Source organism: Pholis gunnellus, assembly GCF_910591455.1.
Source record: "Pholis gunnellus genome assembly, chromosome: 24".
Classification (NCBI taxonomy): Eukaryota; Metazoa; Chordata; class Actinopteri; order Perciformes; family Pholidae; genus Pholis; species Pholis gunnellus.
In genome coordinates, this window is record NC_136551.1 from 286,310 (window position 1) to 302,500 (window position 16,191).

At 45.2% G+C, this 16,191-nt stretch overlaps 3 protein-coding genes across 3 annotated transcripts in view; 1 reads left to right on the forward strand and 2 right to left on the reverse strand.

Moving 5' to 3' along the window:
* Positions 1 to 255: 255 nt before the first annotated feature.
* On the forward strand, positions 256 to 3,323 carry prozb (protein Z, vitamin K-dependent plasma glycoprotein b; the record flags this gene model as incomplete). The annotated part of the gene is made up of 8 exons (XM_079185563.1): positions 256 to 340; positions 859 to 1,019; positions 1,088 to 1,112; positions 1,195 to 1,362; positions 1,446 to 1,577; positions 1,650 to 1,729; positions 1,809 to 1,947; positions 2,293 to 3,323. The coding sequence occupies 8 exons, from the start codon at positions 256 to 258 to the stop codon at positions 3,321 to 3,323; spliced, it is 1,821 nt and encodes a 606-aa protein (XP_079041689.1).
* A 674-nt stretch (positions 3,324 to 3,997) lies between these two features.
* Positions 3,998 to 8,708, reverse strand: pcid2 (PCI domain containing 2). Its single transcript, XM_079185800.1, has 15 exons — positions 8,615 to 8,708; positions 7,971 to 8,018; positions 7,795 to 7,884; positions 7,617 to 7,690; positions 7,482 to 7,547; positions 7,330 to 7,371; positions 7,056 to 7,110; positions 6,794 to 6,897; positions 6,614 to 6,689; positions 6,087 to 6,228; positions 5,848 to 5,948; positions 5,619 to 5,692; positions 5,416 to 5,541; positions 4,333 to 4,456; positions 3,998 to 4,198 (listed from the first exon to the last, which is right to left on the reverse strand). Exons 2-15 carry the CDS (start codon positions 8,004 to 8,006, stop codon positions 4,109 to 4,111), a joined length of 1,200 nt encoding a protein of 399 aa, XP_079041926.1. The 5' UTR covers positions 8,007 to 8,018; positions 8,615 to 8,708; the 3' UTR covers positions 3,998 to 4,108.
* Positions 8,709 to 10,998: 2,290 nt separating this feature from the next.
* The window catches only part of tbx19 (T-box transcription factor 19), a gene marked incomplete at both ends in the record, with an annotated part of 5,471 nt that continues 278 nt past the window's right edge, over positions 10,999 to 16,191 (reverse strand). The window contains 7 exons of the mRNA XM_079185564.1: positions 10,999 to 11,164; positions 11,261 to 11,402; positions 11,483 to 11,644; positions 12,124 to 12,182; positions 12,500 to 12,561; positions 13,629 to 13,763; positions 14,649 to 14,931. Coding sequence (XP_079041690.1) covers positions 10,999 to 11,164; positions 11,261 to 11,402; positions 11,483 to 11,644; positions 12,124 to 12,182; positions 12,500 to 12,561; positions 13,629 to 13,763; positions 14,649 to 14,931 — 1,009 coding nt within the window. The remainder of the gene's footprint in view (positions 11,165 to 11,260; positions 11,403 to 11,482; positions 11,645 to 12,123; positions 12,183 to 12,499; positions 12,562 to 13,628; positions 13,764 to 14,648; positions 14,932 to 16,191) is intronic.

Here is a 16,191-nt window from a genome sequence, read left to right on the forward strand (position 1 = left end):
CAGCTGAAGAACCGAGTTAAAAACTGTTTCAACAGCATCAAGTTTGTAAAAATGTGTTTGAATCGCAGCACAAGTTGTCCTGAAAGCGATCGGACGTGTTTTATACTCGAGTCCGTTATTAACGGAGTCTGGTCCACAGTTTAGAACTGAACTCGTTTCTGTGTGTGTGTGTGTGTGTGTGTGTGTGTGTGTGTGTGTGTGTGTGTGTGTGTGTGTGTGTGTGTGTGTGTGTGTGTGTGAGAGAGAGTCAGTGTCATGGCGGTCGGCATCATGTCGGCGTCTCTCCCGTCGCTCCTCTACCTCTTCGCTTGCTTCCTTCAGGTTCTCATCAGAGCACAAGGTAAGACCTGTGACCTCCGACCTCCGACCTCCGACCTGTGACCTCCGACCTGTGATGTTGTTTGTCAGATTTCAGTATTCGATAAATTATCTTTCTATAAACCGACCAATGAGACGAGAATTAAATCAAACTCAGTTCAAACTAAACATAATGATGAAACATTATAATTATGAGCAGGAAGTCAAGTGTAGTCCAGATGTCCATTGTTGTCTCTAGCGGACCATTAGAAGACCTTCACAGGGATCTGGAAGTCCACTACAGCATCCGTCCTCTCAGGCTCTCCTCCTGAACGAGAACCACCTCGGGTTCTGCGGAGGAACCGTTCTCAACCAATACGATTATTTTATACAAATCACTAAATATGTCGTTTTAAATAAATTGTCTTGTAAATAAATCCTGAAATAAATAAATAAGGCAATAAATATGTGATTACATATTTGTTATATAATTTGGTACTTTGTAACAGAGGAGTTAATTAATTATAATAATATTTATAATAATAATAGTTCCGTCTCCAGTGTTCCAGGCCCCTCAGGACCAGCAGGTGTTCTTGAGGTCCAGGAGGGCCAACATGTACCTGGTGGAGGAGATCCTTCAGGGGAACCTGGAGCGAGAGTGTCACGAGGAGCGCTGCAGCTACGAGGAGGCGCGCGAGTACTTCGAGAACACGGAGAAGACGGTGAGACTCGATCATCGATCATCGATCATCAGATGAATTCAGCTGCTTTAACTGTTGTTTCTCTTCAGATCGCCTTCTGGACCGTTTACTACGGTGAGTTATGAATATTCATGAGGAATGAACATGGAACAGTAGACTTGTTGTTGATCTCTGTGCTGATCTGATCGGAGGTCAGATGGGGATCAGTGTGACCCCGCCCCCTGCCTGCACGGGGGGACCTGCACCGATGAGGTGGGGGGGTTCCGCTGCTCCTGCAGCCCCCCCCACAGCGGACCGGTCTGTGAACTGGGAGCTCTGGGGGTCGAAGGACGGCGGGCCACCGCGCCACAAGTCACCGCTGCAGGTTTGGGCCACGCCCACAGCCACGTACTAGCCCCGCCTCCTCTGAGAGGGCGGGGCTAGTATTGAATACGTTTCATGTTTCAGAGCTCTCCGAGTGTCCGACCGGCGGGCCGACGGCGTGTCACCAGCTGTGCTCGCCGTCCTTCACCTCCTTCCGCTGCTCCTGTTTGCCGGGATTCAAACTACAGACCGACGGGCGGAGCTGCCTCCCCGAAGGTGCAACGCCAAAAAACACCACCAGGTTCAACCTCAAACCCGCTCAAACTAACCACGTCTTTGTGTCCTCAGCGGAGTTTCCCTGTGGACGACTTCCTGAGAGCTTCGACGCCACGCCCTCCATGTGTCGCCATGGAAACTGTCCCTGGCAGGTAAAGAGCGTCTCTCAGCCAATCACAGCGAGGCGTTGAGCTCGTGTTGTTTTCACTCAGGTGTTCGTTTTGCCACCAGGTGACCCTGCTGAGCAGCAGAGGGGCGGAGCCGTGTGGCGGCGTGGTGCTGGGGCGCCGCTCCGTCCTGACCGCCGCCCGCTGCCTCCTGGCCGGCTCGCCGACTGACCTCCGACCCTCCGACTTCGCCGTGGTCGCCGGTATGAAGTCTATTACCTGAACGTTGTGTCAGTGCTTTTAATGTGTTGGACAGGTGAGATTTAAAGGGCCGGTGTTCAGGTAGATTAACATATCTTTATATATATTATATATATTTACTTTAAAGGATCGGAGTGAACTGGATTACCTCAGTGCTTTTTAAACACTTAGAGAATTATGAATTATTATTTATTAATTATGGGATGTTATTTAGTCTTAAAGACTACATCAAAGAACATAGAAGCTGTTCTTTCTTTTAAATTTAGGCAGAAATGGACTTTTATTGTGAAATAAAGATCAACTTCACAATAAAAGTCCACTGGATGATAATTATTCTTGTTTTCTAGGCGACGGTGACGAGAAGACGCTGGTTCCCGTCCGGGCGCTTTACGTCCACCATAGCTTCCGTACGGATCACCACGACAACGACCTCGCCCTCCTCGAGCTGGCCCGCCCCCTTTCCTTTAGCCCCGCCCTCATCCACCTCTGCCTGCCTGAGAAGGACTTTAGCGAAAACGTCCTGATGCATTCTGGGAGGACGGGCGTCGCCACGGAGCGAGGGGGTGGCGGGCGGACCCAGGAACTGGTCTACGTGACTCTGGACGAGTGTCGCACGCGGATGAACGTCTCGCATCCACTCAGCAACAAAATGTTCTGCATGAGGAGCCAGAATGGCCCTTTAGGGAACCAGGATGGAACTTTAGGGAACCAGAATGGCCCTTTAGGGAACCAGGATGGACCTTTAGGGAACCAGGATGGACCTTTAGGGAACCAGAATGGATCTTTAGGGAACCAGGATGGAACTTTAGGGAACCAGAATGGCCCTTTAGGGAACCAGGATGGACCTTTAGGGAACCAGGATGGACCTTTAGGGAACCAGAATGGATCTTTAGGGAACCAGAATGGAACTTTAGGGAACCAGAATGGATCTTTAGGGAACCAGAATGGATCTTTAGGGAACCAGAATGGATCTTTAGGGAACCAGAATGGAACTTTAGGGAACCAGAATGGATCTTTAGGGAACCTGAGCCGAGCCCAGGAGAGGCTGAATGGACTAACAGGGAACCAGAACCCAAATCCAGCCCAAAATGGGACGCACAATGGAGCAGAAAACTACAACGAGTCAAAGATCCACAACCCTGAGCCCTCAGAATCTGACCGCCGTTCGAGGTCAGAGGTCGGCGGTGGTCTGTTGCCGGGGTCGCCGGTCGCCACGGTGGACCGCGGGACAGTGTTTCTGACAGGGCTGCTGATGTCATCAGGCTGCGACGGCCTGGTGTTCACCAAACTGTCCCGCTACCTGAGCTGGATCCGACCGAGGCTGGAGGCGGCCGAGGACCACATGACCTCACAGGTCAGCCAGTATCCCGCTCAGTGACCCGGCAACAGACCGGCATCTTTAAAACTCCTCCGTGAAATAATCCTCTGATGCTTATCGTATTTTATAGATTATTTTTCTTCAAATACTAAATTGTTGTTAAATGATGAATTAGCCGATACGCTGACGATGTTCTTCTCTCCGTTGATAATAATAAATATTCTAACTGATTAAACAGAATCAGACTCCAGATCTTTTATTTACATGTTTGTGTGACATGACAGGATCCTGTAGAAGTCGAGCTTTTATTGTGAAAAACTGAAACAGGAAGCTGTTCCTGTTTGAATCTAAGCTTCCAACTGATTCCTTCTCTTCTTCTTTGTCTCTTCGAACAGTTTAGTTCTCCGTCTACTAAACTAAATAAGTTATATGAGTAAAGACTAGCAGCTTTAAAAGCACTAGAATGTAGTTTGAAAGTTGAACCTTTTAACTATTTACAAAGTAAGTATTTAACATTTGTGCAAAAAACGGAAGAAAATATGAAACATTTTGAGCATGAAGATCATATTTACCATCAGCAGTTTGTATTTGAGATGGGCGGCTTTAAAAGTAACGAATTGCTGTCAGAATAAAGACTCCAGTACCCACAATGCACCATCGAAAGCCTCCAGGAAACACAGATGAAGTTCATCAGGTTAGTGTTAATGAACAGAAGAAGGTCAACACGCTGTAGAAACCAGCATCTGTTTTATTCAACATGTTTTTACAGTACAAAATAAGAAAAAAAGTTGACTGAATAGTTTCCAAAGAGCATCACAGTCAGAGGGGATTGTGGGTAACGTAGTCTAGGAGATGGACGAGAGAGGAGGGAACGGATTCTGTTTACTGACCACGAGCTTCTGGTGCTGATGGGAGATGTAACCTTTGATGTGACCCTGAGAGGAGACAGAAACCACAGAAGAAGAGTTGTCTTCAGTCCCAGGTGTTTCCTGTTCCTGTGTGTGCGTGTGCGTGTGCGTGTGCGTGTGTGTGTGTGTGCGTGTGCGTGTGTGTGTGTGTGGGAGCTCACCATGTAGATCAGGTTGGCCAAGATACACTGCACCTCGTCGAGGTCCACGTCGTCCAGCTGCATCATCTTCATGGCCACCAGGAAGGCGTCCAGAGGAAGCTGGTGAGTCCTCAGCAGAAGATACCTGTAGATAGAAGCTGAGGTCAGGACTGGAACCGGACTATCCTGACTCAGGCTACAGTACCGGTGGGATCCACCAGGAGGAACCAGACTATCCTGTCTCAGGCTACAGTACCGGTGGGATCCACCAGGAGGACCTGGACTATCCTGTCTCTGGCTACAGTACCGGTGGGATCCACCAGGAGGAACCAGACTATCCTGTCTCAGGCTACAGTACCGGTGGGATCCACCAGGAGGACCTGGACTATCCTGTCTCTGGCTACAGTACCGGTGGGATCCACCAGGAGGAACCAGACTATCCTGTCTCTGGCTACAGTACCAGTGGGATCCACCAGGAGGACCTGGACTATCCTGTCTCTGGCTACAGTACCGGTGGGATCCACCAGGAGGAACCAGACTATCCTGTCTCAGGCTACAGTACCGGTGGGATCCACCAGGAGGACCTGGACTATCCTGTCTCTGGCTACAGTACCGGTGGGATCCACCAGGAGGAACCAGACTATCCTGTCTCTGGCTACAGTACCGGTGGGATCCACCAGGAGGACCTGGACTATCCTGTCTCTGGCTACAGTACCGGTGGGATCCACCAGGAGGAACCAGACTATCCTGTCTCAGGCTACAGTACCGGTGGGATCCACCAGGAGGACCTGGACTATCCTGTCTCTGGCTACAGTACCGGTGGGATCCACCAGGAGGACCTGGACTATCCTGTCTCTGGCTACAGTACCAGTGGGATCCACCAGGAGGAACTGGACTATCCTGTCTCTGGCTACAGTACCGGTGGGATCCACCAGGAGGAACCGGACTATCCTGACTCAGGCTACAGTACCGGTGGGATCCACCAGGAGGAACCGGACTATCCTGTCTCTGGCTACAGTACCAGTGGGATCCACCAGGAGGACCTGGACTATCCTGTCTCTGGCTACAGTACCGGTGGGATCCACCAGGAGGACCTGGACTCACACTTTCTTGAAGAGGTTCCTGTAGGTGATGATCTTCAGCTTCTCCAGGATGAGGAAGATCCCACAGCGGATGAAGAAGGTCTCGTGTTTGGACAGAGCTTCGTTCAGCAGCAGCAGGTTCCCCTCACTGAAACACAGTTCACCTGTGAGATCACATGACAGCACAATGATGTCACTTCCTGTTGTGTTACCACCTCTGCTTACCTCACAGATTTGGTGACGTCGGCAAACTGCATGAGGTCGTATTTCCTCAGGAGCTGATGAGTCGGCATGTGACCCTGAAACAACAAGCTGCCATCAGACTGGGGGAACTGGTCTGAACGGGTCTGAACTGGTCTGAACTGGTCTGAACTGGTCTGAACGGGTCTGAACAGGTTTAAACTGGTCTGAACTGGTCTGAACTGGTCTGAACTGGTCTGAACTGGTCTCTCACCAGCAGCATCTTGACGGGCAGCAGGTAGATGAGGATCATCCTCTTGTTCTTCTGACTGGATGGATGACAGTGATGGAAAGCATACGACAGGAACTCCTCCGCTGCAGAGACACGATCAATCATCAATCATGTTGGTTCATTGATACTTGGTCCAGTATTTTACAGTATTTTACAGTATTTTTAGAGTAGTATTACAGTATTGTTACAGTAGTATTTTTAGAGTAGTACTGCAGTATTACCTGGCTTGAAGTCGCTGTCGAACATGGCCTTGCGGCCCACGTAGTATTTGTAGGTGACCTTCTGAGCCGGACTGTAGTCGTTCTTCAGGTTGGAGCTGTCGATGGCTCTGATCAGAGGCTTACACAGGTGCAGCTTATTGATCTGATCAGAAGACAAATCATCAATCCAGAACCTTCCGGTTCTTTATTCCAACAGTGAGACACGTTCAGACCTCAAAGAGACACGTTCAGACCTCAAAGAGACACGTTCAGACCTCAAAGAGACACGTTCAGACCTCAAAGAGACACGTTCAGACCTCAAAGAGACACGTTCAGACCTCAAAGAGACACGTTCAGACCTCAAAGAGACACGTTCAGACCTCAGTGAGACACGTTCAGACCTCAAAGAGACACGTTCAGACCTCAAAGAGACACGTTCAGACCTCAAAGAGACACGTTCAGACCACAAAGAGACACGTTCAGACCACAAAGAGACACGTTCAGACCTCAAAGAGACACGTTCAGACCTCAGTGAGACACGTTCAGACCTTGAAGTAGATCTTGAAGAGCTGGTTGCTCAGAAACATCATCCCCCACTTCTTGGAGTCCTCGATCCCGGCTCGACTGAGGGGCACACACAGCACCCGGGGTTACACTTTACTCTGTTATCAGTTGCTCTTCTTCACAGGAAGTGTGTACTTATACTGCGTTTGTGTACTAGTACTCACTTGTCGCTGGCACACACTCTGAAGCAGCTCATCAGCTGTTCTGCTGCTTTCTCCAACATCTCCCCCGGGTGACCTTTACCCTTCTTCTGCAACTGCTGCTCCGCCTGCACACACACACACACACACACACACACACACACACACACACACACACACACACACACACACACACACACACACACACACACACACACACACACACACACAGGTCATCCCAGCAGCAGCTGACCTCAGATCAGTGTCTCTGTGTGTGTTTTCTTACGTTGTTGGCGAATATCCTGAGATCCAGAGTGACGGTGAACATCATCGGGAGAGCCCTGACACACACACACACACACACACACACACACACACAGACACACACACACACACACACACACACACACACACACACACACACACACACACACACACACACACACACACACACACACACACACACACACACACACCATTTAGTCTGAATCGCCGCTAACAGTTTCTCTTCACTTGCAGTCATTGTGCTAAGCTAGGCTAACACACACACATGTACTCACCAGTTCTCCTCTTTGTGGGACTGGAAGGCCCTCAGGAAGGACGTGATTGGTCAAGGAGTGATCGGCTATAGATTACTGGTGTGTGTGTGTGTGTGTGTGTGTGTGTGTGTGTGTGTGTGTGTGTGTGTGTGTGTGTCCATCATGAAGGATATTGAACGACAAGCGTCTGGAACTTGTAGGCTTCAACGAAGTCGTGGTTGGACACAGCGTAGATACACCTGCAACACACACAATCCTGTTAATATGGTTACACACACACACACACGCGTCCTGATTGGCCGTCCTACCTGAGGTGGGCGGCAACCATCTCGTCGTACGGCGGCTCCAGGAGCTGCTGACATTTTTCTTCTGGACTGGCCAGCTGTGTGTGACACACACACACACACACACACACACACACACACACACAGGTGAGGCCGTGTCCGAGCGTGTCCGAGCCGTCTACCTGAGGGGGCGGAGCCTCACCTGTAGTCGGGGGTTGACGACGTGCGGGTGTTTGAAGGAGAGCAGCTCGGAGCAGAAGGAGCCCTCGTGGTTGTCTAAGGCCTCGTTCACCTGCAGAGAAAAACACCAACGAAGAAGAAGAAGAGCGGGTTAAAGGCCGCGGCGCCGCCTGGAGGTCACATGGTGTAACTACACACCTGCTGCAGGTACTGGTTGATGGTGACATGAGCCATCACAGCTGAGACCTGGAGACACAACATAGATAGATATAACAATATTAAATATTAAATATATACAATGAAATAAAATACTAAAATTCATATTTGCACTATTGTTTCGTTAGTTATTTAATATGATTCTATTTCATTGTATATATTAAGCATTTTATATTGTTATTTTAGATGTATATGTTAAATATGAAATAGTATTTATCAAGTATCTGACATTATATGAATATTTACTATTAATTCATCTTTCAGTCGATAAAATATTTAAACACATTTATACAAATATTCAGTTTTAAATTATTAATCATACACCTGATGATTAAATGATTAAACTTTCACCAAATTGATAAATATTGTTGCCGAACAATGTTCAGTTAATCGATTAATCATCAAAGTTCAAAATAGAAACATAGTTTTGATCTTAAAGGTGATTTTATACGTGTTTTCACTATTTTATTATAAAACTGAACGGGGCTACGGCTAGTTAGCTGCTATGCTAACTCATCAATTCACCGACTTGTAGGTTTAAAAACCGTTAAAATAAATGTTTCAGGCTTCAAACCCAAAGTTAAGATTCGTGTGAATTGATTAACTTAATATAAACTGTTACAAACCTTTAAATTGAAGTTCTGACCCAGAAATGAACCGTTTCAGTTCATTCAACGATCTGCAGTTCGAAGCTAAACGCTACTCAGAACAACTTCCGGGTCGGTGCGGTCTGCTTCCGGTAGCACTTCAGAATAAGACGTTACATGTTTCAAAATAAAAGCCTCGAAGGATATATTTTATAATTAACCGACATAAAAGACGTCTTTTACTATTCAAATTATAATATCTGTTATTTTTACTGAGTAAATATGTTTGATGAAGAGTACCTGTCATGTTGGAGATGATGAAGGAAACAAATCAAACGTTGTTAAACCTTTATTGACACAGAACAGAACAACAGTCTCTTCCTTCATGCAGAGATCCACATCTACAGATATAAACCTGTAGAATTTACATTAATGATTCTTTTGATTTATTAACTATTTAGTTTTTAAGAAGAGAAAAGCAGAAACTCAAATATCATAAGGATCTGTTTAAACACAGCTGATGATGTAAACAGACCAGAGGACAACAACTTGTCATTAACTGGAAAATAACATCATAATATATATATTATTTATATATAAGTCGTGACAACCCTTTGATAGTGTCCACCAATCATTACATTACAGTCATTTATCTGACACTGCAACCAGTGGTGCCGGAGCCAGAGCCAGGGTTTGAACCACTAACACCAATCACCAATAGATGATATTATCCACCAATAGATAATATTAGCCACCAATAGATAATATTAGCCACCAATAGATGATATTAGCCACCAATAGATGATATTAGCCACCAATAGATAATATTAGCCACCAATAGATGATATTAGCCACCAATAGATGATATTAGCCACCAATAGATAATATTAGCCACCAATAGATGATATTAGCCACCAATAGATGTTAGTAGACCCCAAAAGATGTTAGCAGACCCCAATAGATGTTAGCAGACCCCAATAGATGTTAGCAGACCCCAATAGATGTTAGCAGACCCCAATAGATGTTAGCAGACCCCAATAGATATTAGTAGACCCCAATAGATGTTAGCAGACCCCAATAGATGTTAGCAGACCCCAATAGATGTTAGTAGACCCCAATAGATGTTATATATGAGTATAATATATATTTGTACAATATTCACGAGAACAAAACATCAATACTTAACTAGCCACCAATAGATAAAAGTAAGTACAATATTCACCAGTAGGCACCAAAAGATACAAGTACATATCAGAGTTTACAAGTACTGTATGTACAAAAAGTCCCAATTAGCCATCAGTAGATACCAGATACCAATATTTACAAATATTCTCCAATAGTGACTAGAAGCCACTAGATGTAACTCCACCTAGTGAGTACAAATAGCTACTGGTACATACTAGTAACCACCAGTAAATACCAGTAGCCACCAGTAAATACTAGTAGCCACCAGTAAATACCAGTAGCCACCAGTACATACTAGTAACCACCAGTAAATACCAGTAGCCACCAGTAAATACCAGTAGCCACCAGTAAATACCAGTAGCCACCAGTAAATACCAGTAGCCACCAGTAAATACCAGTAGCCACCAGTAAATACTCGTAACCACCAGTAAATACTAGTATCCACCAGTAAATACTAGTAACCACCAGTAAATACTAGTAGCCACCAGTAAATACTAGTAGCCACCAGTAAATACCAGTAGCCACCAGTAAATACCAGTAGCCACCAGTAAATACCAGTAGCCACCAGTAAATACTCGTAACCACCAGTAAATACTAGTATCCACCAGTAAATACTAGTAGCCACCAGTAAATACTAGTAGCCACCAGTAAATACCAGTAGCCACCAGTAAATACTAGTAGCCACCAGTAAATACCAGTAGCCACCAGTAAATACCAGTAGCCACCAGTAAATACCAGTAGCCACCAGTAAATACCAGTAGCCACCAGTAAATACTCGTAACCACCAGTAAATACTAGTATCCACCAGTAAATACTAGTAGCCACCAGTAAATACTCGTAGCCACCAGTAAATACTAGTAGCCACCAGTAAATACCAGTAGCCACCAGTAAATACCAGTAGCCACCAGTAAATACCAGTAGCCACCAGTTAATACCAGTAGCCACCAGTAAATACTCGTAACCACCAGTAAATACTAGTATCCACCAGTAAATACCAGTAGCCACCAGTAAATACCAGTAGCCACCAGTAAATACCAGTAGCCACCAGTAAATACTCGTAACCACCAGTAAATACTAGTATCCACCAGTAAATACCAGTAGCCACCAGTAAATACCAGTAACCACCAGTAAATACTCGTAGCCACCAGTAAATACTATTAGCCAGTAAGTAGTATTTACAAAGAGATAGTGATACTTAGTTGGGGTCTTCACTTCCATTCGGCCAATCACATCCATCCTCAGAAGGAGTGGGTGGGGCCAGGTGGCCATCCGGCTACGCCCACTCGACCGTGACTGGGTGGCGGCATGAGGCTCTCGCTGCCGATTGGTCCGTGGAGAGCCGTGCAGGGTGAGTGGGAGGGGCTTAGCTCACTGCATCCAACCGTCCACAGACAAGGATACTGACTGAACACAGACATAATAATAAAGACGTATATTATTATATACTGTATATATATATATATATAGATATACATTATCATACATGGTAATGTGGCTCACCTGGAGTTGTGAGGAGGGGGAGGAGCCTGTGAGGGAGGAGCGTGGTTGGAGGACGACAAAGAGGAAGAAGAGGAGGAGTTTGGACGAGGGGAGGAGCTACTCCACCCGTCTGATAACAGCTGAACACCTTCAGACAGACACACTGACACCAGAGCAATGTGATGAGTGTGTGTCTTTGTATTCATTATGAAGTATACAAATGATTTATAGACACACACACACCTGAAGACTGTGAGCGGTGCTGCAGGTAGCTGGTGGGGGGGTAAGGTGTGTGTCGTCCCGGGTAACCGTGGTGCTTGTAACCATGGTGATGGTGTGAGGTCAGCGGGAGACCGCTGGCGTAGGGAAAGGCTCCGCCCCCTCCAGCCGAGCACAGTGACCAGCCTGAGACACACACACACACACACACACAGTCACACACACACACACACACACACACACACACACACACACACAGTTCATTGGTCTAATATTAATATTATATATATATATATACACACACACACATACTGTATATACACTAAACATTCATATCAAATATAATATCATCTTTTTTTAAATGTGTAGTTTTTGTACATAATAAAATATAAATACTGTAAATCTAAGAAGTTTTCAGACATATTCGTATGATTAATTATATAAATAAATGTAATTAATAGGAAATATACTGAATATAAACAACAACAATAATAAGTTAAAATAGCAGAAATACTCATAAATGTATATATTTCATAGTACATATACAGTACGTTAAATACTGAAAATATATATTTAGTGAAATTCTGTTTTTGTGTTTAAATATAACAAATATTTGTCTTTGTATTAATTCATGTGTTTGAGGAATAAAAATACTTTTTACTCACAGGGTTGAATCCCAACTCGACTCTCTGAGGACTCCGGTAAACCCCGCCCCCCCGGGTTCCTGAGGTGGGGAAAGCAAACGCTACCATGACACTGTGTGTGTGTGTGTGTGTGTGTGTGTGTGTGTGTGTGTGAGTGTGTGTGTGTGTCTAATCAGCTGCTAACGCTAACGTGCTCTGGTATCCTGGTGAGAAATGCTAAGCGCTAAGTGTCTGCTGACTGACACAAATACTACAAGTATCAGCTCCATGTAGGGCAAGTAGTAGCAGTAAAAGTACACAAATATGATCCGTTTCATGAAGTTAAAGTATCAGCAGTAAAAGTACATAAGTATTCTTATTCTATAAGTTGATCACATTTTGTTAAATCAGCTGTCACCTCTCTTTAGCGTCCAGGAAGGCTTTAGCAAACGGGTTGTATTTGATCTTCAGAGCCGTGATCTACACACAGAAATACAACAGAAATATACCAAGAATACATCAAAAACACATCAAATATATACCAAGAATACATCAAAAACACACCAAAAACACATCAAATATATACCAAGAATACATCAAAAACACACCAAAAATACATCAAATATATACCAAGAATACATCAAAAACACACCAAAAACACATCAAATATATACCAAGAATACATCAAAAACACACCAAAAATACATCAAATATATACCAAGAATACATAAAAAACACACCAAAAATACATCAAATATATACCAAGAATACATCAAAAACACACCAAAAATACATCAAATATATACCAAGAATACATCAAAAACACACCAAAAATACATCAAATATATACCAAGAATACATAAAAAACACACCAAAAATACATCAAATATATACCAAGAATACATCAAAAACACACCAAAAATACATCAAATATATACCAAGAATACATCAAAAACACACCAAAAATACATCAAATATATACCAAGAATACATCAAAAACACACCAAAAATACATCAAATATATACCAAGAATACATCAAAAACACACCAAAAATACATCAAATATATACCAAGAATACATCAAAAACACACCAAAAATACATCAAATATATACCAAGAATACATCAAAAACACACCAAAAATATATCAAATATATACCAAGAATACATCAAAAACACACCAAAAATACATCAAATATATACCAAGAATACATCAAAAACACACCAAAAACACAGCAGAAATATACCAAAAACATATAAATACACACCAATAATAAAACCACATGAACACACAGCAGCACTGTGATATTCCATCCACATGATTTAACCCTTTCATTCTTCTGTTGCTGTAAATATAGAACATCATTATTTATCCCTTTTAACTAAATATTGTGATTTTTATTACATATTTATTATTATACAACCAACACGTGTTACTGTGTGTTCACAACATTATAAATATAACGTATTCTTGCTGTTTAAGTCTCTGAAATGAACTAAAGGACATCTGATGATGTGTGTACTTGTACTTAGCGTGTGTACTTGTACCTCTTCGTTCTGGTAGGCCGTGACGGCGATGAACTGAGTCTCTGTGAAGGAGACGTTGGAGACGAGTCGATGGCGAGAGCCGACGCACACGATGTGGAGCTGAGGCTCGTACCTGTGCAGCGAGTTCAGCATGATCTGAAGACAACAGTACACGTTATGCATGTGTACAAGTACCTCTAACGGTGTACTTATGCAGCGAGTTCAGCATGATCTGAAGACAACAGTACACGTTATGCATGTGTACAAGTACCTCTAACGGTGTACTTAAACATCAAAGTTTGCTGAGCTGAAGTTGGGATGAAACAGAAAGCAGGTCCAGGTGTTGTTTGTGGATCAGAGCCATCTTTGTCTTTTGGCCCAAACACTCTTTAATCCTTCATCCTCCTCTTCCTCACTAACGAGCTCCAATTAACCAATCACAGCTCTCGAGGCGCACACACACACAAACAAACTGTTTTCTATTCAGAGTGAGAGGCTGGCTGACCCCGCCACTCACTGTGTGTGTGTGTGTGTGTGTGTGTCAAATATAATCTCTCATCCACCTGAAGCATGATGGGTAAATTAATTTCCCCGGTAAAAAACATAATTACCATAATGCACAAATAAGCTGAGCAATTATTTCATTATGGGCCGAGCTCTCTGTTTCCAGTGTGTGTGTGTGTGTGTGTGTGTGTGTATGTGTGTGTGTGTGTGTGTGTGTGTGTATAATGGGGGTAAATACAAACAACGTTATTGCCAATTTTTTTGTTTTTTTTGTTTGTAGTGTGTGTTTTTGCCTCTCGAACAGGAAGTGCATTAAACCGCCGCTGGCCAATTAAAGAGCGGTTTATCCGGTTCCCGTGGTTACGAGCAGGTGAAGTAGACTGAAGTGGTTTAATTAGAGGCGGGAGTCTCTCGCCCACTCCAGTAATACACACACAGAAGAAGAAGAAGAGGCCTCTTGACATGGAGAGCTGGATAATGCACAGAAGAAGAGGAAGGTAAGGAGAGAAGTGAAGGAAGTGAAGGAAGCATCCTCACCTGGCCTCCTGTGTTGACTTTGTTGGTGAGTTTGACCTTGTTGAAGGTCACGGCCGCCTTCATCCAGTGAGCGCCGAAGTTGGGCGAGTCGGGGTGGATGTAGACGCCGCCGTGGCCGCGCCCCTCGCCGTGACCACGCCCCTCTGCCCGCCCGGCCGCCACCCACTCGCCGTTCACGAACTTCCAGCGGCAGCCGTCGGCCGGCACGAAGTCCAGCAGGAGGGAGTACATGGAGCTGGGGTCCAGACCGGAGACGCTCACCTTCAGGACCGGGAACATGCGGCTGCACAAACAAGTTTACACCTTTAGTTATAAAGATCCACAGGTGGATGGAGGGCCTACAGGTGGACCAAAGACCTCAAGGTGGACCAAAGACCTAAAGGTGGACCAAAGACCTAAAGGTGGACCAAAGACCTAAAGGTGGACCAAAGACCTAAAGGTGGACCAAAGACCTACAGGTGGACCAAAGACCTACAGGTGGACCGAAGACCGGAGATTGATTATTCGGGCGGTTGAATCCTTTAACTTGTGTCATATTCTAAACATTCTCATGTTTTCTGAACAGGTTGAATCTAAAGAATGTGAATCTGTGAGATAAACGTATCAGCAAGTAAAGAACACGTGAGTGAATAAATAAACTGGATGTGCAGCATTAACAGCTGAAGCGTTGTTCAGCAGGTGTGAATGGAGTTCAGGTGAGTGTTCTCCACCGCCGGTCAACAACACGCCAACGTAACCGGCTGCTATCGACACTAATGGATAACCTGGTTAACAGGGTCGCTGATCTGGAGTCAGCTTCAAACACCTGTTGGTCCTGTTCTACCTGTAAAATATTCAGAAAACTAAATATTATGTTTCTTATGTTTTCACTGTCGTAAAACTCCACCAAACTAAAGCAGCTGAGGTACAACGACCCACAGGTGGAGTTCACAACCCACGGGTGGGGTTAACGACTCACGGGTGGAGTTAACGACTCACGGGTGGAGTTAACGACCCACGGGTGGGGTTAACGACTCACGGGTGGAGTTAACGACTCACGGGTGGGGTTAACGACCCACGGGTGGAGTTAACGACCCACGGGTGGGGTTAACGACTCACGGGTGGGGTTAACGACTCACGGGTGGAGTTAACGACTCACGGGTGGGGTTAACGACTCACGGGTGGAGTTAACGACTCACGGGTGGGGTTAACGACTCACGGGTGGGGTTAACGACCCACGGGTGGAGTTAACGACCCATGGGTGGGGTTAACGACTCACGGGTGGGGTTAACGACTCACGGGTGGAGTTAACGACTCACGGGTGGGGTTAACGACGCACGGGTGGAGTTAACGACTCACGGGTGGGGTTAACGACTCACGGGTGGGGTTAACGACCCACGGGTGGAGTTAACGACTCACGGGTGGGGTTAACGACTCACGGGTGGGGTTAACGACTCACGGGTGGAGTTAACGACTCACGGGTGGGGTTAACGACTCACGGGTGGAGTTAACGACTCACGGGTGGGGTTAACGACCCACAGGTGGGGTTAACGACTCACAGGTG

Coding starts and splice junctions, on each gene's coding strand:
- pcid2 (XM_079185800.1), bottom strand. CDS start 8,006: ATGGCTCATGTCACCATCAACCAGTACCTGCAGCAG. Junction 7,111..7,329: donor TCCCACAAAGAGGAGAACTG/GTGAGTACATGT, acceptor TGTGTGTGTCAG/GGCTCTCCCGATGATGTTCA. Junction 5,693..5,847: donor TGCCCGTCAAGATGCTGCTG/GTGAGAGACCAG, acceptor TTGTTGTTTCAG/GGTCACATGCCGACTCATCA.